The sequence below is a fragment of the Dromiciops gliroides genome, chromosome 2 (assembly GCF_019393635.1).
Source record: "Dromiciops gliroides isolate mDroGli1 chromosome 2, mDroGli1.pri, whole genome shotgun sequence".
NCBI classification, from domain to species: Eukaryota; Metazoa; Chordata; class Mammalia; order Microbiotheria; family Microbiotheriidae; genus Dromiciops; species Dromiciops gliroides.
The window spans coordinates 166,301,494-166,327,208 of NC_057862.1; the positions used below are offsets into that span (position 1 = coordinate 166,301,494).

The following is a 25,715-nucleotide window of genomic DNA, read 5'->3' on the forward strand; positions in this document are numbered from 1 at the left end:
AAAACAATTCTGAGGTACCAGCTCATGCTTATCAGATTGGCTAACATGACAGAAAAAGAAAAATGACATGTTGGAGGGGATCTGGAAAAACTGGGACACTAATATACTGTTGGTGGAATTATGAACTGGTCCAACCATTCTGGAGAACAATTTGGAACCATGTCCATAGGGCTATAAAACCATATATACCTTTTCACCCAGCAATACCACTACTAAGTCTGTATCCCAAAGATATCCAAGAAAAAAGACTTATATGTAAAAACAAAACAAAACAAAAAACCTTATAGTAGCTTTTTTTTGTGGTGGCAAAGAATTGGAAATGAGAGGATGCCCATCAATTGGGGAATGTCTGAACAAGTTATGGTATATGAATGTAATGGAACACTATTGTGCTATAAGAAATAACAAGCAGAACATCTTCAGAAAAACCTGAGAAGGCTTACATGATCTGATGCAGTATAAAGTGAGCAGAACATTGTACACTCACAGCAATTTTTTACAATGATTAACTGTGAATGACTTGGCTATTTTGAGCAGTGCAATGATCCAAGACAATTCAGAAAGACATATGGAAAATGCTATCCACCTCCAGAGAGAGAACTGATAGAGTCTGAGTACAGATTGAAGCATAATTTTTTCACTATATTTTTCTTGCTTCCCCATCCCACAACATGGCTAATGTGGAAATATGTTTTGCATGATTTCTCATGTATAATTTATATCACATTTCTTGCCTTCTCAATGAGTAGGGGACACAGGAGGGAGGGAGAGATTCAGAACTCAATTTAAAAAAATGAATGTTAAAAATAAATTTTTTTTAAAAAAATCAATAAATTTTTAAAAATAAGTAATTAAGAAGAGAGTTAACAGGAAAACCTGCAAGTCTGGAAAAGAGATGAACCAATGCTAATATACTACATCATGAACTTCGAATAGACAAAAATGTGGCTGGTGATAGGCATAGATCACCAACTCCCAGATTTAGTGTGAGGCGCTTCATATAATCATAGATATGTAAATATAAGCCCCCATCAGTAATTATCAATAGATAAGGATTCAAGCATAAAATAGTAAAGAACTTAATTAGTGGCAAAAAAGAAGGAAAAAAAGGGGGGGTCCTCTCACAATATTCTAGTTTCCTACCAACCCAGCTGAGCCCTCTCACAGCTCTACCTTGTTAATAATTTGCTGTTCTAAGCTGCCCATCTACCTGAGAGAGTTATATTTCCTCTCTCTAACTAAAAGTTTCCCCTCTTAGCTGAGTTACTAACTAGCATCTATAGTGAGTTTCTTCTTCTTCACTGAGCTGCTGTTGCTGCTAGGAATATACATCTTCTCATAGCCTCAAACTACTATAGCTCCTACAATTCATGTCCCAGCCAGATAGCTAGAGTCCCCAAACATTTCTCAAAACTGGTTTTTGGTTTTTGGGGTTTAGTTTTTTTTTTTTTAAATACGACTTCTCTAGGTCTGTTAGTCTAAGCTCTTATCTGAATAATGACTTGGAATTCTAATTCCTGTCATACCCTATTGGAGCCTGCCTGGATCCCTTTGAAATTGTCTTGGAGACTATTTAGGAAAAAAAAAAAGTAGATAGAGCTGGAATGAGATTCTTCCTCCATCATACTGCCCTTTGTCCAGAAGCAATACTGAAAAGAGGTAGGTGGAAGGGGTGAAGCTGGATTGCCCCAAACATTTCATTCTACTGCCATTACACAGTAAACTGTAAATAGATAATTACCACTTACCAATTAACAATTTATCAAAGAGAAAGCTTTAATTTGCTTTGAGTGGTCTCCACTACCTTAAAACAACCTAGAATTTAGAACCAAAGGGATCTTGGGTGCAGCTCCCACCTAAACAGATGAAGTAACAAAGAAGTGAAGGGATTTGTCCAAGGTCACAGGTAAAAAGAGACCAAAATGTGTAGCTAGGTCTTTTAAATCCAACCTAAATCTTTCCCTTATACTGATTTGACTTTCTAGACCACTGCTTTTCTGCCTCACTCTTTGGATTAAGTCAGGAAAGCACACAAGGCCACATGAGATTGGTTTGGGTTTTTTTTTGTTGTTGTTTTTTAAGTCCTGCAAAAGCTGGTTTGTGCTTCAGCGGCACACAATTTACAACCAGGAGAAACTTAAAGATAAATTTTTCCAAGGCTTACATAAATGACTGTGCATTTATTAACTCTTTCTACACTTGCATTTTTTAGTTTATTTTATGTATTGTCTGCATTCCTACATTCTTTTTAGATTGAGGGCAGCACAATCTTTTCGGTGACTGAACAGAAAATCCCGTACATATTTGGTGTACTTTAATAAATATTTTAGAATGATGTTCAGTAAAAAAAAAAGATTTAATCACATCCACGACTTGGCAAATTTTATTATTTGCCCATACTTCCCCTTCAAATAACCGACTGCAAAGTGGAAGGAAATGTAAGGAGCTGAGGGAAGAATAAAGTGCTAAGGATAAATATAGCTGAGGGGAAGTTTCACGTATTCTCACTCTCACACACTCACACTCACACACGTTTATAATGAGGGCTGGGGTCGGTTGGTGCTCTGCGCTTTTGCCAGTTCAAGTTTTACCACCACCTGTGGCCCGCTGCTCTCGGACCGAGAGAGCTCAGTTTACATCCTAACATCCCCACAGCCAATAGGCAAGAAGGATTTCCCAGGCCCCGAGCTCTGGTGGACCAATCCCGGGGAATAGAAGTTCTTTCTAGTCTCGCTCCTTTTCCTCTTCTCCCCGCCAGCTCTTAGTTATTTTCCCAGTGGAACTTCTCGGAACACCTGGACGGAACTACTTCTCGCAAATTCTCCCTCCCCCCGCCCCACCCTCCTGGGGCGCAGTAGCGTCTTAGCGGCTGCTCGGGCCTTCGGCCACAGACTGATGCTCTGCCCATCCTTTGCCTCGGAGAGGCTTACCTGCAAACCGAGGCACCTGGGAGCTCGCGCCCCGCCTCCCTTTACCCCTCACGTAGCCTCCTCCCCCTGGAGCGGCTCCCCGGAGCTCCGCCCGGGCTCGCTTGGCTGCTAGAACCTCACCAGTCTCTCCCGGACTCCCCGCCCTCTGGGGCCCAAGACGCCGGATTCCTAACTCCTCCTCCTCCCGCTCCTTAACGATCCTTGGGGAGCGCAACTTCGGCCTCGGGGGGCTCCTGCTTCCCGGGACTCGGCCGCCGAGCTCATGGCAGTGGCTGAGCTGTACACGCAGGTAGGATGGGAGCCTGGGCTGCGTGTGTCAGGGAGTGGAGGGGGCTTTGAGCCCAGGATCCGTTCGGGGCCAACGCGAATGCTGACTGTACCTAGGGCACCTGCCAGGCGGGGCGGGGCCAGGCCCGGGGACCGTATGGAGCCGTTGTGTTCCGAGCCTGGAACCCGGGTTCCGGAGCACTAGCTACCTCTCTGGTACCCTTCCCCTCCGCCACCCGAGGACAGGGAGAAGTTGGAGTCCAAATCTGAATCTGCGGGTTCGCATTAGTAACTCTGGGGTCTGGGCTCACCCCGAGGCCCCGGCCCTGGAAGGAAGAGGATTGGCAGCTGGGAACTGTTGGGACAAGGCAGGGCCTGGCAGCCCCTCTGGAGAAGTCACACAGAGAAGTTTCTGACTGAGGGGGGGAGGCTTAGGAGTTCCCCGTCTAGGAGGATCCCCTTCTATAACTGCTCCTTTCTCGTGATCTGCTGTCAAGTCCAATAAACTTTTTTTTTAAACCCGTGCGTGTGCAAGGCTGGCATACAGCCAGTGAAATGAAAATGAGCAATAGTAGCTGCCCTCAGAAAGCTTACATTCCACAAGGGAAGCTCCTTTCTCTGGTGGTGTCTCCTCGTTCCTCTTCTTAGGAATGTAAATATTTACATATATGATACCAATACAGATACAAACCCATGCACACACATATGCTGGCACCAGCTTGTACCAGAGCCGATTGTTAAAATTTCAGTGTTAGTGGTTTGTTTTGTTTTCATTTGGGAGAGGAAACAGGTGCAAATCAGGGTTCAATTTATTATTTGGTTGATTAGCTAGACTTGAGAAAGTGATAGGGAAAATAAAATAAAGCAAATTAATCTTAAATGTGACCTTCCCTTTTGGAGAGCAGGTTGTTAAACATTGACCATGTAACATATTCAACTTCATTAAAAACTTCAATTTAGGCCCCTGATTCGAAATATAATGAGAAACTACAAATGACAGTTGCTAGGCAACAAGACATCAAGGGTCAGAGGAAAACTAGTATCAGGACCTTGCCTCTTGGAGGTACTTTTTAAAATTTCATTTCTAGATTGGACGAGACCTGTTCTGGCATTTCATAGAGCTTCCCATACTCTCTCAATTATTAATGAAAGAGGAAATGAAATGCTTCTAAGATTAGCTTAATTGGTGATTTGAATAAAATATTAAAGCTGTCTCCATCTGAAAGTCATAAAAACCCAGAAGATATTAATCTAAGTGTAAGGAATTGTCAATTGGTGGGTGCAGTGGGTAGAGCACTGGGCCTGGAATCAGGAAGACTCTCATGTTCATGAGTTCAAATGCAGCCCCAGACACTTATTAGCTGTGTCACTTTGGGCAAGTCACTTAACCCTGTTTGCCTCAGTTTTCTCATCTGTAAAATGAGCTGGAGAAGGAAATGATAAACTACTCTAGTATCTTTGCCAAGAAAACCCCAAATGGGGTCACCAGGAGTCTTAACAGGGATGAAATGACTCAACAACAATGTAGGCTAGTTTCTGGAGATACAAAGACAAAAGGAGTAAGTCCCTTTCTTCAAAGAATTTATCTTCTATCTGATGAGACACATTATACTTTGCATAAGTAGATACAAAGTAAATACATCACAAATGGGGGGGGGGTATTGATGGCAGGGAGAGGAGTTAGGAAATGTCTTTTAGGAAGTAGTGCTTGAGCTGAACCAGCTAGAGAGCTAAAGATTCTAAGGAGCAGGAGTGAGTATATTCCAAGAATAGGGGGATAGCCTGTGAAAAGCTACAAGGATGGGACTGGAATATCATGTATGAGTAACAGTAAGTTGGGGCAGCTAGGTGGTGCAGTGGATAAAGCACCAGCCCTGGATTCAGGAGTTCCTGAGTTCAAATTTGGCCTCAGACACTTGACACTTACTAGCTGTGTAACCTTGGGCAAGTCACTTAACCCCCACTGCCCCGAAAAAAACAAAAAACAAAACAAAACAAAAAACCAGTAAGTTAGTCAATTTGATGGGAGTGTGGAGTTCCCAAAAGGTAGTAATGCATAAAAATCTTGTAAAGGTGGCCTGAGGCCAAATGGTGAAGTTCTTAAGTGTATTCTGTGCTTTTGGAGAGCAGGTTGTTAAATATGGTTTTAAATGCCAAACATGGGTGTCTGAAACTGATTGTAGAGATTATTGGAAATTACTGGTTTATTTTGATGGGGAAAGTTAACATGGAAATCTCATGTTTTAGGAATGTCATTTTGACCACTGTGCCATCTCCACTTATTCTTCTGTCAACCTCTTGCAGTCTGGCTTGCAACCTCATCACTCAACAGAAAATGCTTGATCCAAAGTTACTGATGATTTCTTAATTGTTCAATCCAACAATCCGTATTCTTCTCGACCTCTCAGCAGCACTTTACACTGATTACTCTCTCCTGTGTTGGTTTTCTTGCTACCTGATTGTCCTTTCCTGGCCTATTTTGATGGATCGATTAACAACTATTTATCTTAACAAGAACCTATTATGTGTCAGTGTGCTACTTGTTGAGGATACAAGTATAAAGAATGAATCAATCCTTGCTCTCAAGAAGCTCTCATTCAATGGATTACCATCCATTGGATTACCATACTGTGAGTATGCTACAGTGTTCTATCCTGTATTCTTTTCTCTCTGTATGTTCTCCCTTGATATCCTTATCAGCTCTCTTGGGTTCAGTTATCACCTCTATACAGTCAAGTATATATCCAGTCCTAATCTGTCTCTAGTCTTGAGCACCATTTCTGCATCACTACTGCCTAGTAGACATCTTGAACTGGATGTATCATAGGCACTTTAAACCCAGTATGCCCAAAACAGGACTGATTATCTCATAACTGTTGGTCTTAGATCTGCCCTCTGGAAAAACATGAAGTAAATCTCATTCTCCTTCCACTTGATGACTCTTCAATTGTAAACGAGTTAGTCAATTCAACAAGCATTTATCAAATACCTTTAATGAACAAGGAGATAAGTATTAAAAAACAGTCCCTCAAGAAACTAATAATTGTTCCAGGGGTAATTGTAGTAGGTCCAGTTTAGATTTGAAATCAGGAAGACCTGAGTTCAAATGCTGCCTCAGATATTTACTGTATGACCCTGGGCAAGTGACTTAATCTCTCTAGGACTTAGATTCCTCATTTGTAAAATGAGAGAACTGGACTCGATGAATTCCAAAGTCCCTTCTAGCTCAAAACCTGTGGTCTTATGGTAATTTGATACAAGATAATTTAAGGAAGGAGAGGGGATCAGAAAATGTTCTGTGTGGAAAGTGGTTCCAGAATAAATTGAGATATTCTAAAAGTTCAGGGAAAAGTTAATTAAAACATTTTGGCCAAAACAGGCTGAAAGTAATGTGAGAAACCTGTGAAAAGGTAAGCTTCATATAGTGACATCAAATTGTGAGTGTCTTTAAATGACCAGGCTGAGAAGTTGGTAATTTATCCTAGAAGTTATAGGGATCCACTAAAGGTTCTTAAGCAGGAAAGTAGCATGGCCATACATATGCTTTAAGATGATTTTGGAAAAGGGAAAAGGACCTATTTGTATGAAAAGATTTATAGCAGCTCTTTTTGTGGTGGCTAAGAATGGGAAATCAAAGGGATGCCCATCAATTGGGGAATGGCTAAACAAGCTGTGATACATGATTGTAATGGAATATTATTGTGCTATAAATGTTAAGGGCTAAAATTCTAGCTATTCTGTCTAAAATATCTAATGAGTGGTCACCAGTAAATTATAAGCTTCAGCAAGAGTTAGGCTTTTAAGCATTTATTAAGGAGAATAAGAATTTGGTAAAGAGAGAGAAAGGCCTAGATTCCTATCTATTTAAGGGAGAGCACATTTCTAGCTCCGCTCTCCACCAGAGTCCAAAGGAAAGAGAGAGAGAGAGAGAGAGAATCAGAGCGTCAGCTCCCCCTTCCTCCTCCCACCAGCAAACGTCACTTCCTGATGCCAAAGAAAAGCTGCATGGCCTTGCCCTCAAAGACCTTCCTTTCACGGCAGAGCTTTTCTATAGTAAGTCTCCAGCAGGTGGCGTCATTCCAATCATTACATAAGAAATGACAAGCAAGATGATTTGAGAAAAACCTGGAAAGACTTACATGAACTGATACATAGTGAAGTGAACAGGACCAGGAGAACATTGTACACAGTAATAGCAATATTGTTCAATGAAGTACTATGAATGACTTAGCTAAGACAATTCCAAAGGACTAATGATGGAGTATATTATCCACCTCCACAAAAAGAACTGATATTGATTGAATGCAGAATGAAAGATGCTATTTTCCACTTTCTTTCATTTTTTCTTTTGTCTTCCTGTTCAAAATGACTAATATGGAAATGTTTTATATAATTGTACATGTACAAGCTATATCTGATTCCTTACCATGTCAAGGAGAAGGGAGGGAGGGATAGAATTTGGGACTCAAAACTTGAAATAAAAATGTTTAAAAATTTGGGGAAAAAGATTATTTTTGACAACCACATAGAACATGGCTTGGAAAAGAGAAAGATTATAATGAGGGAGACCAATTAGGAAGTTATTGCATAATATGACTCTGAGGTTGCAAACCTAGGTTACTACAAGGTTGTTGGTACCCTCAACAGAAATAAGAGACTTTCGAGAAGTTAGGTTCAAGTGGGAAGATAATGAGTTCTGTATTTTTATCATGTGGGGTTTGAGATCCTTTGGGATATCCAAATAGAAGTGGCTAACAGCCATTGGGCAGCTAGGTGGTGTGCAGTGAATAGAGTGACAAGCATGGAGTCAGGAACACATCTTCCTGAGTTCAAATCTGGTCACACAGCTGTGTGACTGAGGGCAAGTCACTTAATCCTGTTTGCCTCAGTTTCCTCATTTGTAAAATGAAGTGGCAAACCACTCCAATATCTTTGCCAAGAAAGCCCCAAATGGGGTCATGAAGAGTCAGAAAGGATTGAACATATGGTGTTCACAACAAGTATGGTGATCAAAGATTGGAGCTCAGAAAAGCAGATAGGACTGGTTATTGGGTTTAGGAAATCATCACCTATTTAGAGAAACCAAACCCGAGGAAGCTGATGGGATCATGATGAAGAGAAAATGATAGTTAAAGAGGGACCCTAGATAGGAACCCAAGGGACACCACCAGTTAAGGGACAGCACATGAATAATTCATAATAATCCAGAAAGGAGTTTGAAAAGGGACTATTGGATCTCCCCTAATTCTTTTTTCCCAATCTAACATCCGCAGTTCTTCTAGTTCTTCCTCTTATTTCATGATTTCTAGTCCTCTCACCATTTCAGTCACCCTTCTCTGAAGACGTTCCAAATTGTCAGTGCTCTCCCTTAAAATATGGCCCCATGACTGGACCCATTGCTTCAGATAGGCTCTGAAATTTGCATATGGTGGAATTATACCCCTTTGTTGAATTGGGGAGATACCCATTATTTCCTGAATAAGGACAGTCCAAGGTATTAGACCCTCAAAGAAAATCTTAGGCAAAGAAGTAAAATGATCATTCCCTGGGGATAACTAACATACACCAGTTCTGCAGGAACAAAACAGATTTTTGTTTGAAGTAAGTCAGAGTCTGAATGTTCAGAAATACCCACCACCACATTGTAAAAATGTCAATAGAGAGCCAAATGTACCTCTTGACAACATGCCACCAGCTGACATCAATCCACTAATTAACATTTTGGGGGAATGTGTTTTTTTTTTTCAGTTCACCTAAGTGTGAGCCCCAGTATAGAACATGGATGTTATGAGAGATATTATCATAGGCTTCTTAAAACCCAGATGCACAACACTTAAGGAATCCCGCTGAGCTGCTCATCTTTTACTCCTTAACAAAACAGCATAAATATTAGCCTGGATCAAGGACAGCTAGGTGGCACAATGGATAAAGCACCAGCCCTGGATTCAGGAAGACCTGAGTTTAAATCAGACCTCAGACACTTGACACTTACTGTGTGACCCTGGGCAAGTCACTTAACCCTCATTGCCCTGTCCAAAAAAAATTTTTTTTTAATGCTATTCAAGTCTATTACTGAAAATAAATTGCTTGTATACAAGTTTAGAGGATTGATTAAATTATTAAGTTCATCAGTTCCTGGAAGCTAGTTTAGGCAATTTTAAGTGAGTTCTTTACACAATCATGTCAAATGATTCCTTTGAGAGTGAAGATAGAGGGAGAAACTATAACGTGTGTGTGTGTGTGTGTGTGTGTGTGTGTGTGTTTGTTTTCTGGTATTACCTGAGAACAATGATCCCTAAGGTACTATACTGTGGGAAGAATTTGACCATTTACAAAAACCTGCTTCAACTTAGATAAACTACTTTACGTTCTGGGAAGGGACAAAGAGGGAAGCTCTTTTTCTTTGTAGGTTTCTTCTTATCACCTAGAGAGGTCTAGTCAAGTAATGGACAGACAGAGGGCTGTGTAATTCTGGGCAACTCTCTTAAGACAGAAAGTTGCAGAAAAGGTACCAACCTCCACTGGTAGAGGAAATTCACCACCAGAGTTCCTATCAGTGAAATCATCACAGTCCAGTCCCCACCTCCACCATTTAGACCTGTGTTTTGTGGGCCACCTTTTCTCATGTGGCATAATTTGATGAAAGAGTCCTGAAGAAGTGATGTCCTTTAAAGAGTTGATAATATTCTTTGCATGAGCTATATTAACCCTTCTCAAGTGTATCATCACTTCTCTATGTATGCAAAGGAATGAATCATCTCCTTGTGGGCAGGAAAATGTAATGGAGGGAGGGAGGGTGTGACTTAATAGGGTTGAGTAAACCATGCCCTGTGTTTACTTATAAGGCAGGGTTTCAGTCATGTTGATTTAAATTGACTAGTTGCATTTGCCAATGGAGGCACCAGAAACTGCAAGGATAGAGTCATACTTCTGGGGGGAATTTATCAGTGAGGAGGTGGTTTTCTCCAATCAGAAACTTGCAAGTTTACCTTGGAATCCTAACAGCCTTCAAACCATGTACACAGGAACAATTTAATAAAAGTAGGAAAAAATACAGAATTATTGCTTTGAGTACAGGCATACTACCCTAGCATTTAACTTTTCAACTGAAAAGTTGTAGAATTTAGACTTGGGCTCCATTCACAGATCACATGGTTTAAGTAGTGAATATTGACAAAGCCAATCAAACCATGTTGTTGTTCAATCATTTTTCAGCTGTGTCCGACTCTCCAAGACCATATTTGGGGTTTTCTTGGCAAAGATACTGGAGTGCATTACCATTTCCTTCTCCAGTTAATTTTACAGATGAGAAAACTGAGGCAAACAGGGTTAAGTGACTTGACCGGGGACACACAGCTAGTATATGTCTGAGGCCAGATTTAAACTCGGAAAGATGAGTCTTCCTGACTTCAGGCCAGATGCTTTGCCCCATCTAGCTGCCCTAATCAGGCCATACCTAAGATGTTTCAAAGTTTCTTCCAGTGTGGAGGTTCCCTGAGCATGAAATAAAGTGATATTTCCAGGTTGTAACCAAACATTATCTATACAAAATTTGTTTCACTAGAACATGGAAGAGAACTATGACCTTCTGGTTCAGAATTTTGGTGAAATCACCAAATACCCAGTATTACCTCAGAGCTTATTTGTTATGTACTATATTAGCAATATAGAAAGGCATTGTAGTTAAGTGAAGAGCTGGCTTCTGGAATCAGGACAACCTGGGTTCAAGGTCCACCTCTGACACAAACTGGCTCTGTGACACTGAGCAACTAATTTAACTAGTCTTCTCTAGAGATGACATTCCATTTACTCTATATGTATCTTATTTTTTGTTGTTATTCAGTCCTTTTAAGTCATGTCCAATTCCTCATGACCCTTTTTGGGGTTTTCTTTGTAAAGATAGTGGAGCGGCTTGCCATTTCCTTGACCAGATCATTTTACAGATGAGGAAACTGAGGCAAATTGGTTTAGTGACTTGCCCAGGGTCTCACAGCTAGTAAAATGTTTGAGTCTGAATTTGTACACAAATCTTCCTGATTCCAGACCCAGGACTCTATTCATTCTACCACCTAGCTGCCCATGTATCTTATATATTCCTATTAATTTATACTTTTAAAATGATTATCACTCATATAAACACCCCAGGCTTCTATCTCTGAGATTGTACATTGCACAAGAATTTTTCCTGACCTGCTTTGGTAGAGAGTTTCCTCACTGGAGAGAGAGACAAATATACATGTACCAAGTACTCTATGTCTCAGAGTTCTGTGGGTACCATGGAGAGGTTGGGTGTCACTTCTGTTTTGTTTTTTTTTTGTGGGGCAATGGGGGTTAAGTGACTTGCCCAGGGTCACACAGCTAGTAAGTGTCAAGTGTCTGAGGCCGGATTTGAACTCAGGTACTCCTGAATCCAGGGCCGGTGCTTTATCCACTGTGCCACCTAGCTGCCCCGGGTGTCACTTCTGTAATGTTATTGGCTCAATCTTAAATTCCAGGTGGTTCTCCCCACTGTTAGCTGCCAGTGACTAGTTGTCCAAATTCCATTTAACCCAAGGATTCTTAACCTGGGATCTATGGAAATATTCATTTATTTCATGTTCAGGAGAACCTTCAATTGGGGGGGGGGGACTTCAAAATATCTGTTTGGCCTGATTAGCTCCATTTTCACATACTAGTGCTTTGTCAATATTTAGTACTTAAAAGATGTGATCCGTGAATGGAACCCAAGTCTAAATTTTAGCAGCTCAAGTCTACTATTTAGTAAAAAAGCTAAATGTTGGGGTGGGTGTCTGCACTCAAAGCAATAATACTGTATTTATTTTCACCCACTTTGTTTAAATTGTTCCTGTGGATACTGTTTGAAGGGATTCCTGGAGGCACTCATTATCCCAGAGTAAATTAACATCAGTTTCTTAGATGGGGAAAAGGCCTCTTCACTGCCTAGATTCTCCCTTCAAAAAAAAAAAAAAAAGTCTGATGATATCATTTTGGGGATCTATGAACTTGAATGGGAGGAAAATATATCTTTATTTTTAACAAAACATTTTCTTCATAACAATAGCATTTTCTTCAATTGTGAATTTTCTTTTCAAAAAATATTATTTTGATGAGAGTTCCATACACTTCTTCCCTGAATGCCAAAGGAGACCATGACACTCCAAAAAGCTAAGAACCCTTAATTTGACCAATTAATGTCAATTAACTTTTACAAAAGGATTGTGGGGACCAATTTTTAATTGGGGAGTGTTAGCTAAGCAGCTCGCTGAAATATTGGGGCAAGGAAGGAGACCGGCAGCCTCCCTCAAAACAAAACAGGATTTATTTTAACAAGAACGAATTTCAAAAAAAACACAAACAGGATCAGTAGGATCAAGGGAAAGGAAATAAAATGGGGAAAGGGAAATTATACAACCTCAAAAGATACCACCGCCCAGGAATCAGCTGAGAATACGCAGCAGACACAGCCCCAGCCAATGGGATGGCTGCTCTAACAGTCACATGACTGCCCTCACTAGGCTTCCAATCATTATAATTTTGCCAGGCCCATGTAGGCGTCGGCGAGTGGTGATGACTTGAGGTGCCAGAGCCCTGGCAACGGCTACAACCAGTGGGTGGAGCACCGTTAGGTTTGCGGAGCCCCAGGGCGAAGAGGCATGAAAACCTCAAATAACAATTAATTCTTTACAGGATATTTATTAGCAGATATGGCAAGAATCGAGTTATAAACATCCCTTCCCCCAAACACTTCAGAATACATTGTCTCCTTAGCCACTTCAGTCTCAGGAGATAGTCAGCTCTGGAAATAAATGCCTGGTTCACCCTTAATGACATTTCTACAGAGCATTGTATCTCATCAAGTTCTCATCCCCATTCAGTTTCACTGCTGGAGGAGGCCTTGTCTCATCTATGGCTAGGCTGGGTCATGGAGACAGCTCCTTGTTATTCTGGTCCTCAAAGCTAGACTCACTGGCTCCAAGCCCCTGGCAAAGACTCCCTTCCTCGACCTCCTTGTGGCTTATTTTTTTGGCCTTTTGAAATTCACATGGTCATGGTTTCCAACCTCCTTTACCTGACATGAAAGAACAAATGAGGCTACATGTTGGCTTCAGTTGAAGAGGAGCCAAGAGATCTTCCCTTATGATATTGTCTCTTCTCTTACTGAAATGCCTCCCAGTAGGAAGAAGTCAGTTGAACAGAAGTAATAGCTTTTGGTGGATTAGTGTCTTAACCAGTGCCCAGTTCTGGTTACACAACTGCAGCCAATCAAAGAGGCTTCTGTTCACCATGGTGTGAGCAGAACAAAACCAGTTACAGAATGTCTACATATTCTCCAAAGTCCATGCAGGAATTGCATATCAAGATTGGGCTCATTGGGCAGTCCTCTGTTACCCTTGTGATACATACTCAGATTCATCTTTGGTTTAGGGTGATAATGGCCAGTCCCTTGTTAAGTAGAGGGATAACAAGATAGTGAGATGGATGATACAGCATTTATTAGGGCTTACTATGTGGCAGGCTGTGTACTAAACACTGGGGATACAAATACAAGAAACAAGCTAGACCTTGCCCTCAAGGAACTTACATTCTAATAGTCAAGACAGCTCATAGAGGAACTGGAATGGAGGATCACATATGAACAGTGACAGCAAGTTTGGAAATGGTGGTCAGGGAGTACAAAGGAATTCTAATTCCAGACAAGATAAGGTGATAGGCCACTTATCAGAGATGGTTCCTGAGCCCATGGTTACTGGATAAGGGGAAAGAGGAAAATAGTTATGACTGGAGTGTAGGTGGCATTCCATGGAGGTGGTGACCTTGAAGTAGGATGTAAGGAGCTTCCTGCATTGATTAAATCAGAGGGCCAGCCCCCCACCCCAACACCCAAATCAGCAACTGTGGGTAGTTCTGTAGTGTTTTTCATTTTAAGCACTTAAAAACAACAACAGTCACCTGAGTTTCGTAATGCAACTATGAGAAGATGGTGAAATTATAGTGATTAGTTTAGTTAGGGGAACTCGAGGAAAGGAATTTGTTAGCCAAGACAACAGGGATGTTTATCTCAACAGGGAGAGGAAAAGGGATTCTTTACCTGCAGTTTTGTTTGTTTTTCAATGAATAAGCATTAATTTTCTCTTCTTCCCACCTTTTACCCATTATAAAAAAGGCAGACAAAACCCTTATAACAAATATGTAGTCAAGCGAGACCAATTTCCACATTGCCCATGCCCAAGAAATATGTGCACTGTGTATCTTGATTGCATTTTTTCCTCTATCAGGAGTTAAGTAGCATGCTTCTTCATGGGTCTTCTGGAATTGTGGTTAGTCTTTGTATTGATGTTTCTAAGTACTCTTAAGTCTTTCAGTCTTTTGTCTTTACACTGTTGTTGTTAAATAAATTGTTCTCTTGGTTCTGCTCACTTTCCTCTGCAACAGTTCACGAAAATCTTCCCATTTCTTTAAAACCATCCCTTTCATTTCTTATGGCATATTATTATGTTATATTCATATGACACAAAAAAATCCTGCAGGCCATTCCCCAATTAATGGAAACCCCCATTAGTTTCCAATTCATTGCCATAAATATTTCTGTATATCTGGGTTATTTTGCTTTCTTTGATCTGTTTGGGGAATGAATGGTAAATTTTCCAAATGTGACTTTATCACTAGAAAATTTCACTTTGTAATTATTAATTTACCTTGTTACCTATTCTGGTTTTTTTTGTTTGTTTGTTTGTGAGGCAATTGGGGTTAAGTGACTTGCCCAGGGTCACACAGCTAGTAAGTGTTAAGTGTCTGAGGCTGGATTTGAACTCAGGTACTCCTGAATCCAGGGCCGAGTGCTTTATCCACTGCGCCATCTAGCTGCCCCACCTATTCTGTTTTGATTTAATTTAATTGTTGGCATGCTCTGTACTTGTCTCTTTCTGATTTGTATTCAATTCAATTAGAATTATTAATCACCTACTATGTGACAGGCACCAAGGATACAAAAGCCAACCTGAAGATGATATCTAGCTTCAAAGAGCTTAAATTTTACTGGGGGTGGGGCATATACATCAATCAATAAACATTGATTAAATGCCTACTATCTGCCAGGATAGAGAGGTGGGCTTGGAGTCAGGAAGATCTGAGTTCATATCCCACTTCAGACACTTACTAGCTGCATGATGCTGTCACTTTACTGGAGAAGGAAATAGCAAACCGCTCCAGGATCTTTACCATGAAAACCCTGTGGACAGTATTGATATACTGCAGTCCATAGGATCACAAAGAATTGGACACAACTAAACAACAACAACATGCCAGGCACTGTGCTAGGCAAGAGACATTCCCTGCCTTCAAGGAGCTTACAATCTAAAAGGGGTGACAACATACAAACAAATATATATAAAATAAGCTATGCACAGGATAAATAGGAAATAATTAAAAGAAGGAACTGGAATTGGGGGGGGGGGGTTGGGGAAGGCTTCCTGTAGGAGGTGGGATTTTAGTTAGACTTAGAGGAAGTGAGAAAGGCCATTAGTTAGAGTGGAAGAGGGAGAACATTCCAGGAATGGGTGACAGCCAGAAAGAATGCTCAGAGCTAAGAGATGGAGTGTCTTATTTGTGATTTAGTCAGGAGACCAGTGGTACTGGACCAGATTACATGTGGAATAAGGTGTAAGAAGCCTTGAAAGGTAGATATATAGATAAGGTAGGTACCTAGATAATAAAATTCCAAATACAAAGCCATTGTGTGGGAAGGGAAAGCTAATAATTTGGGGGGTTGGGACTGTCCAGGTGGAAGGGTTGGCACTTGGGCTGAGCCTAGAATGCAACCATGGATTCCCAGAGGAGGGGGTGAGGGGGAAAATATTCCTGGCTTGCACTGCTGGATGCACACGGTGTGTGGCTGGAACATAGAATATGTGACAGGAAATAATGTGAAATAAGTCTGGAAAGGTGGGCAAGAACAGCATTGGGAAAGGCTTTAAGTATTCTAACTGTCACGTGCAAGTCCTGTCTCCCCTACTAGATTGTAGGCTTCCTGAATATAGAAAGAGATTGGTTTTTTATTTACCTTTATATTTCTCTTTAGGCATAAGGATCCTAAATATTTTATTATCTCCTGCAAGGACAGTATGAACAGGCATCCTTATAGAACATGGGTCCTTAACCATTTGATGTGCCATGGACCCTGCTGGCATTCTGGCAAAACCTCCAGACTTCTCGTCAGAATAATAATTAATAATAATTCTTGTCAGAATAAATAATTAAGGGAAATAATAAATTTCTGTTAGATGTTAGTGAAAATAAAGATGTATTTTTCCCCTCCCATTCAAGTTCACAGACACCTTGAAATCTATTCATGGGCCTCTGGTCAAGAATCTCTGTCACAGAGCTAAATCTATTCAGTTTCTTAAGATTAGCTTGACAAATGATCTCAGAAATGGAGTGAAGATCAGGGAGACCGGGTGAGGAAGCTAAATAGCTTTATAGTATGGCTTTGTTCTATATTTTGAGGTTTTTCACATTCCCAGCTTCTCAGGAAGGTCTGAATTCAAATGTAAATAGAAAGGTTGTGACTTGCTTATTGTTCAGTCGAGCCTGACTCTCTGTGACACCATTTGTGGTTTTCTTGGCAGATACCACAGTCGCTTGCAATTTCTTTTTCTAGCTCATTTTACAGATGAGGCAAACAAAGTTAAATGACTTGCCCAGGGTCACAAAGCTAGAAAATGCCTGAGACCAGATTTGATAAGTCTTCTCGACTCTAGGCCCAGCATTCTCTCTATTCCACCACCTAGCTGTGACTTGCCTACCCAGGGAATATTCTGGGCTCATTATTCCAGGAGCCACATTGAGGACTTGGCCCCCTCTAGACCTACTGTGGCATGAAAGAGCATGTATGAATATGGCATTAAGCAGAACAGTCTTTAATTGAAGGAATACTAAGTGATTAATGCAGTCAGAGGGGAATTCTTATCAGTAGGATTTTCTCCATACTGATCCATGGGCTTTCAGCCATTTCTTCAAACTAGATTTGGGGTTTAACATAGGAGTCCAAATCTTCAGAGTATCTAATTTATTTGGATCCCAGGAAAGAGCAAAAACCCTGAAAACCCCAGGCCTTTCCCTTGGAGGTCCTGCCAAGTAGAATCGGTACAGTATAGTCATAATGATACTATGTGGTAGCATGTATTTGTCACCTTCCCTGTTTTCCTCTTTTCTGGCTCCCTACCCCTGAGTTAAAGTTGAAGAAAGAAGCTTCTAGACATATCACAGGACTCTTTGTCTGTCTTGGTGATTTCTGGGAACCCATAGACACCTCATAGAGACACTTTATCAGGATCTAAGGTTTCATGATAGGAATGCCCTTTGGCCACCCCATGCCCACTGATGTCAAGTCTTTGGCTAACAACAGATTTATATAAAACTGTAAACTTTGCAAAGTACGTCCCCCACAATGGCCCTTTGAGTTTGTATAATAGGCAGACTTGACTTAGGTTGCTCCCTTCTTAATTTAGAGAATGAAGGTCACTCATCAGTTAAAAAAGGAGGACTAGGGGGAAGTGGATAAAGCACTGACCCTGGATTCAGGAGGACCTGAGTTCAAATCCGGCCTCAGACACTTGACACTTACTAGCTGTGTGACCCTGGGCAAGTCACTTAACCCCAATTGCCTCACCAAAACAAACAAATCTTGGTTCAAAAATGGAGGACTATTACCCATAATGTAGAAAGGATATTCGACAAGGATACCGTAGCATTTAACTTGGATATATGATTAATATTCCACCTCCATATGATCTGATCAGCAGGACAGAGTGTGGTGACCTCCAGGGCCTTGGAATTTCCACCATCCACCAAATCTGAAGGATCCCAATTCTAAGTATATCTGTCTTCTTCCTTTATGTAACTGGCAAGCTGCATATGGCCAATAGGAAGTTGTATCAATGTGTCTTGAGCCTTAGGTCCCTAGAGCAATGGAGTCTTGGGGACAGCTTCTTTGCTTTTTAAGTAAAGAACTAGCCTAACCTACGTGGTAAGGGGAGAGAGAAATGCTGAGGTCATGATCCTATCATAGATAGGTCATATGAATATCATTATCTCCCTTTTACATATGAGATAACTGGCTAAGAGTGGTTGTGAACTGCCTACAAGTGTGATTCAGAAACAAGTCTCTGGACTCCAAGACACCGACTCTGGCACTCTTTCCATTAGGCTATTCTACCTGCCACTCATGGAAGACCTACACCTCTGGGTGGTAACTACCCAACCTAAAGCAATTAATCATAGGGCCAGGTAAAGTTGTCAAGTGCATGAAATTTTTTTTTTTGACAAGTGGTACTTACATTTCCAGCAACCTCTTACTACTTCTCATACATCCAATGTCCTGGTATTACTTCCTCTTTAAGACCACCAACCTTCCCTTCCTTCAGCTCTTCTGTTCTAAAGCTATTCCTCCATCCTTATGAGGACCCACACTAGAAATCTGTTGTCTACCTCCTCCTTTGTTTATCTAGAATCTGGGGATACCTTATCAGTCACTCCTAGGCCCAACAGTCAATAGGCTTGATCCAGAAGTGATAGCCCCAGATGCATGTGGAATTCTCTGTCTGCTCTTTGGGGATTTCATAGAGTTGTTAATAAAATGCAAAATAATCTATTTTTTATTTATCCAACCCCAGCTTAGGTTTAATAATTTGTTATGGTCTGAAATCCCTAACCTAAATCAGGAAGGAAACCGCCTAGCCAGTTTATTTCTGTGTAATTGGAACGGTCAGAGCTTTACCCCCATTGCGCACTAACTGTGATCTGAGCATGAACAAGAAAATGAACATGTCCGGGTATGTGAAGAGAAAACAGGATCAAAATAATAAAACAAAAGAAATAACAACAGAACAAGCCCTAATGGATGCCTGTTAAATAAGCAAAGGGAAGGGGAATCAGAAAACCTTTCGTGTATTTTCCTCACTCTTCTCACAGAGAGATGTCTCTCAAGAAACACAGTGATCAACTTTGTCATAAAGTGGGAGTCTGAAGGTGCTCTCTATCTGTCTCTGTTTTTCTCCATCATCCTTTTGTTCACTCTCTCTTTCATCCTTGTTCTCCCCAGAAGCTGGTGCCACCCACACAAGGTCCTCTAATAACAGAAAGGAAATAGAGACAAAGCATCCAGAACCCCACAGAAGCTCATTTGCATAAATCCTCCAATCCTATCTGAAACTTGGGCAGATTCACCATGACCCTAAGGTAGTTTTAGATGTCTCTCTCCATTCTTGACTGGAGTCGCATCTTGCTAGCTGGAGCACAAAAGCCAAGGGAGTATCAGCTAGGATCTGTCTATTCTCTGAAGAGATGTGGCGTCCCACACCCTTACTCCAGGAACAGGGTGAGGTTCCTGGCTGAGGGACCACTCAGGATATTTCACATCATACTGGAATGCCAAATCTTTTCAGCAGCAGTTCACCAAATGGCCCCAAAACAGCGTCCTCATAGTTTCCTACACTGTCGATTAGAACTGGATAGAAAATAGCTACACATGTTCTGTATGATCCACTATGCAAGACCTTATCACAGAAGAAAGGATAAAGATGAGAAAATCTTGCTTGAGATTTCAAAAGCTCCAACCTGCCCTATTTGAACAAGCTTTCTACTCTGAAAAGTAGAACTAGGCACTAAATCTGACTGTGCTGTTTCTTAGAGCAGTTTAACCAATACAAGAATGAAGCCCTGCTGGATGATGGGAGAAACAAATCAATATGTACATGGAGTTGGACAGAAATTAGAGGATCTAAGAGCTTGGCTGAGGTGAAATGCAGCAGCTGGATTCTCTCCCAAGAGGAAGAATTCTATATTCTTGCCTAAATAATGTCTATTATATTTTAAAATGATGTCCGTGTGTTTCCTTATACATAATAAAGCTTGTTTTTTTTTCTATCTTGTCATTGATTTAGCAGATGTGAATAAGAATTAAAGTAGTTGCCAAACGAATAATAGCTGGGTTTAAGCTTAATGTGCCATGAATAGCTGGAGGAACCTCTCTCTTGCATCTACAAAGTTGTTATGCATTAGGAATGAGAATTTTTCTGTCCCAAGTATACTTCCAGAAGGATTGTCCTGCTTTTGTAGATGGTAAATGTGGTTGGTTCGTGGTGGGGTTTTTGTTTTTCATATGACTTGATAAATTACTCTGATGTAATAGAACATTTAAGGCATATTTTTAATCTCTTGGGTAACTAACATTGCCTTCAACCAACTTTTCTATGTTAGTCCTTGTTTTCAGAGAGCTTTTCAATCATTAATAAGCCACAACCCACATGTCATGAACTGAGTTAAACCCATACAAGTGTGTAAGTGAAAATATCTCATTCCAAAAAGAATCAGAATTGTTAAGCTAGAAGAAAACATAAAGACCATCTAGTTCAACTCTTTCATTTTACGGATAAGGAAACCAAGACCCCCAAAGGGAAGAGACTCAGTCATGTTCATGAAATGTGAATAGTTTTTTCATGTGTTTTTTTTTAAACTAACAAAATGTTTGATCATTGTTTTAGAGAAAAAAAATCTTTAACAATGGTTTTGATCAAGTTCAGTTATTATTTCACTAATGCCCTAAAATGCTGTGATTCTAATTTGGTATTATCCAATTGAATCCTTTTAATGTCCTGATTTCCCCTGATGTTTTTTCTTGCCCAGGCCTCAAAAGTACTCACATTTATTTTGTATATACTTTGGATTTAATTATCTTCTTACCAGTAGAAGGTAAGCTCTTTGAAGGTAGAGATTTGTTCATTTTTGTTCTTAATCAAGCACTTAACACATGTTCCTAGTATACAGTTGGTGCCTGTTAAATTTAATTGATGGGGTAGCTAGGTGGCACAGTGGATAAAGCACCAGCCCTGGATTCAGGAGTATCTGAGTTCAAATTCGGCCTCAGACACTTGACACTTACTAGCTGTGTGACCCTGGGCAAGTCACTTAACCACCATTGCCCTGCCAAAAAAAATTAATTGATATTAGCATATGAAAAAAATGACACTGGAAAAGTCACACAATGTGGTTCTTATGCCAGTAATAGCTAAAAATGCTCCCATTCTTTCCTCATACTCTATGTTTTAGAGAAGAAATGGAAATTATAGCACAGAGATTTGGAACCTAAAGGGACCATAGAGATCATTGAGTTCAACCTCCTCATTTTACTAATGCAGAAACTAAAGATTAGAGAGGTTAAGTGGCTTGCCTGTAGTTATACAACTAGTCAGTAGTTAAGTCAATCAATAAACATTTACAAAGTGCCTGCTGTGTGCCAGGCACTGTGATGAGCTGCAGGTAGAAAAAAAAGAAGAGCCAGTCCCTTTCCTCAAGGAGCTTACACTGTAATGGGGGAGACAACATGCAAACAAATATGTACAAACAATAAATAAAGAGGATATAATAGGTAATAAATAGGATAAATAATAGGAAATAAATAGGATAAGTAGGAAATAATTAACCAAGAGAAGGGATGAGAACTAAGAGGATTTGGAGACAACTTCCTGTAGCAGGTAGGACTTTTGTTGGGATTTAAAGGAAGCCAGAAGGTTAGTTGTCAGGATGTTCCAGGCATAGAGGGGAGAGCCAGAGAAAATGTCCAGAGCTGAGAGGTGGAGTGTCATGTTCATGGAACAGCCAGGAAGCCAGTGTCATTGGATCAAAAAGTACATCTCAGAGATTACAGTGTAAGAAGACTGGGAAGGTAGGAAGGGGCAAGGTTATATAGGGCTTTGAACACCAAACAGAACATTTTGTATTTGATCCAGAGGCCATAGAGAATCACTGGAGCGTATTGAGTAGGGTTGGTAGCTTTTCTGGTCTTCAACCTGGCCAGCTTTTGCTTCAGCTGGATTTTTTTTTTGGGTGGGGCAATGAGGGTTAAGTGACTTGCCCAGGGTTACACAGCTAGTAACTATCAAGTGTCTGAGGCCAGATTTGAACTCAGGTCATCCTAAATCCAGGGCTGGTGCTTTATCCACTGTGCCACCTAGCTGCCCCTCACCTGGATTTTTTAAAGTGATAGGAGAGGGGCAGCTAGGTGGCACAGTGGATAGAGCACTGGCCCTGGATTCAGGAGGACCTGAGTTCAAATCCTGCCTCAGGCACTTGACACTTACTAGCTGTGTGACCCTGGGCAAGTCACTTGACCCCGATTGCCTCACTAAAAACAAAACAAAACAAAAATAAAGTGATAGGAGAGAGAAGCCACTTGCCTCATTCTCTGAGTTCATTTGTTCTGGGGAGCTGTGGGGGAGGAAGAAGGGACAGTGGCATTGACAGTAACTGAGGGGGGAAAGGAAGGGAGAGAGGGAGAAAAATTTGGAACTCAAGCTTACAAAAATGAATGTTGAAGACAATCTTTACATGTAATTGGAGAATAAAATAAAATACTATCATTTTGCAGAAGAGAAAAAATGTCATGTTAGTCTCAATAATTTAAGGCAGTCACTATTATCTTTTTTTCCCCTCCTGGTATTATTTTTTTATAAACTTGCCAAGTTTTCCTATTTATAAACTAGATTGTAAACTCCTGTAGGTCAGGACTCAAGTCTTTACTTCTCTGTGGAACTTCTATAGTGCTTAACCAAAGGTCTTTCACATAAAAAGTGTTCAGTAAATATTTATTCAGTGATAAGGCTTCCATCTCAGTTTTCAGAAGTCTGTTCATTTATATAAAAATAGATAAGTAATGATTCACGTGCTAACATCAGAAGCATACATTTTGTAAACATCGAAGATGAAATCATCACATTTCTGGGTGGGAAGGAATAATTAAAAGTGGTCAGAAACATTGTCAAGAATATTTTTTCTGAAACAATGATTAAACGCTTTAGGCATTTTTCCAAGAACATTTGATGTATTTTTCTTTTACTAATGTTTCTCAATTCTCAATTAATCTTATCCCCATTTTCACACTTGTTACCTCTCTTCTTGTGTGTGCTGTTCCTAAAGTACTTTTTCACTGAATATGGGGCAAATACCCCAATTTATGACTGTATGATCCTATTTTTTCCCTAAAACTAAAGAGCCCTAACCTGCTTCTGAGAAACTGGTTGAACATCTATGGACAAGGACTCTGGACCTCAATAGAAAAATTCAAGCAACTTGAGGTTGTTATTATTCTAGTCCTGTTTTGGGTCATTTCCAGATGAGCTGAAATCTGTAACTATTTGCTTTGGTCTTTGGTTAGGACTGGGGTGGTTAGAGGGCAAGAACTGCTTTGGTATTTTCTTTTCTCTAGCTTTGATAATCCCTAAGAAGCATCTCCCTTGTATCTCTAGTACCTTGTACAATTGTGCCACACATCCCTAGCCACCACCTATCTCAGACCCTCATGACCTTTACCATGACCTTTACCATGAACTATTGAAGTGGTCTATTTCGTCTCCTCTCTTCAAGTCTTTCCCCACTCCAATCCAGCCTTCACACAGCTGCTGCTAAAGTTATTTTCCTGAAGTATAAATCTAGCCTCTATCTTTCTTCCCTTTTCTCCTCAATAAACTCCAATAGATCCTTATTGTTTCTAGAGTAAAATATCAACTCTGTTGAACTTGTAAAATATTTCATCACAATTACCTCAACCTAACTTTTCTAGTCATTTTGTCACTGGCTGTCTTTATTTCCTCCTCCTATTTCTCTGACTTCAAGTCCTAGGTAAAATCCTACCCTCTACAAGAAAACTTTCCAACTCTCATCATGCCTCTGTTGACTCTCATTTTTTCTGTTTATATCTTGTTTGTAAATAGTTGTTTACATTTTCTCTCCCCTGTTAGACTGTGATCTTCTTGAGAACAGGGACTACTTTTTGCTTTGCATCCCCAACATTTAGTACAATACATGACACATAGTAGTCACTTAATGTATTTGTTTCTGACAGACTGACTCAAATCCATGGTCTAGCACAGAGTACTCCATCTCCCAGTTCTCTGCTTTAGTATTGGCCATGGCTGATGCTTAGAATTCACTTGTTTCTCACTTTCATTTTGTAGAACCCCTTACTTCAATACCGAATTCAATTACCACCTTCTACATGAAGCCTTTCCTGATTTCCTCAGGAATAATATGAACATCGATGTATAGTGAAGTGAGCAGAGCTGAGAGGACATTGTGCATAGTGACAGCAGTATTGTTCAATGAGTAATTGTGAATGACTTAACTACTCTCAGTAGTGCAATGATCCAAGACAATCCCAAGGAACTAATGAGGAAGCTTATTATGCACCCCTATAGAAAGAACTGATAAAAAGAACACTTGTGGATTGTACATATATAACCTGATTGCAATCTTGTGGAGGGGGGAGGAAAGGGAGGGAGGGAGAAAAATTTGGAACTCTAAATCTTATGAAAATATTCCTAGGAGTTTTCTTTTGGGGATCTCTTTCTGGAGGTGATTGGTAGATTCTTTCAATTTCTATTTTAGCTTCTTCTTTTAGAATTTCAGGACAATTTTCCCTGAGAATATCTTAGAAGATGGTGTCTAAGCTCTTTCCTTGATCATGGTTTTCAGGTAGACCAATAACTGACTATGGCTTTTAACTAAAATATGGTAAATAAGTATTGATGTCTTTGTTTTGATTATTGATTTCATTATTAGTAAATTGACTTGCATATTCAGTAACTTTAATATTTATTCAGTCCTAGGAAATTAAGGGACTTAAGAGTGATCTCTATAACCCTGCAGGAAAATAGGAGGGGAAAGGGATAAAGAGAGAGGGGCAAAAGAAGGAAGGAAGGAAGGAAGGAAGGAAGGAAGGAAGGAAGGAAGGAAGGAAGGAAGGAAGGAAGGAAGGAAGGAAGGAAGGAAGGAAGGAAGGAAGGGGGAGGGGACAGACAGAAGCAAATCCCTTTTGAAGAGTGATAGGATGAAAGAAGATGGATAATAGAATAAATATCCTGGGGAAGGGAATAGGATGGAAGGGAAACAGTTAACAATAGTAATCATGAAAAAGAGAAAAGGGGGAAAAATTGTACAAGAAATATTTATAGCAACTCTTGGTGGAGGCTAAGAATTGAGAATCAAGGGAATGTCCATCAATTGAGGAATGATAGAAAAAGCTGTGTTATATGATTGTAGTGGAATGGACTTGTGCTACAGGAAATGACAAACAGGATGATCCCCGAAAAACCTTGAAAGACTAATGAACATCAATGAAACTGGGATGAGGTTCTGAGGTTAATTGAGAAATGTGTGGAAATGTTATTAACTAATAAGGAAATATACAAATATATTGTCACAGAGTTCAAGGTGATAAAATTAAATATAGGAATGAGTGAAGTAGCAGGCTAAGGGGTGATATACAAGTGAGTATGGTCAATTCCAGACCCTGTTAAACCCTGATACATGTGTGCTGTTTCCCCCTCTCCTAAAAAGCAAGAGAGACTTTAATTTTTATTTCTTTTGTATTCTCAGCACTTAGCACAGTGTCTTGAACATAGTAGGTACTTCATACATTTTCAACATGATTGTTGATTATTAATTGTTTTGTTGAATTGGTAAAGA

The 25,715-nt window shown here is 40.2% G+C and overlaps 1 protein-coding gene across 1 annotated transcript in view; it reads left to right on the forward strand.

The window, feature by feature from the left end:
• The first annotated feature begins 3,104 nt into the window (after positions 1-3,104).
• MYO5C (myosin VC) overlaps positions 3,105-25,715 on the forward strand; it is a 139,451-nt gene continuing 116,840 nt past the window's right edge. Inside the window, exon 1 of the mRNA XM_043981982.1 lies at positions 3,105-3,219. Within this exon, the coding sequence (XP_043837917.1) occupies positions 3,193-3,219 (27 nt within the window). The 5' untranslated portion in view covers positions 3,105-3,192. The remainder of the gene's footprint in view (positions 3,220-25,715) is intronic.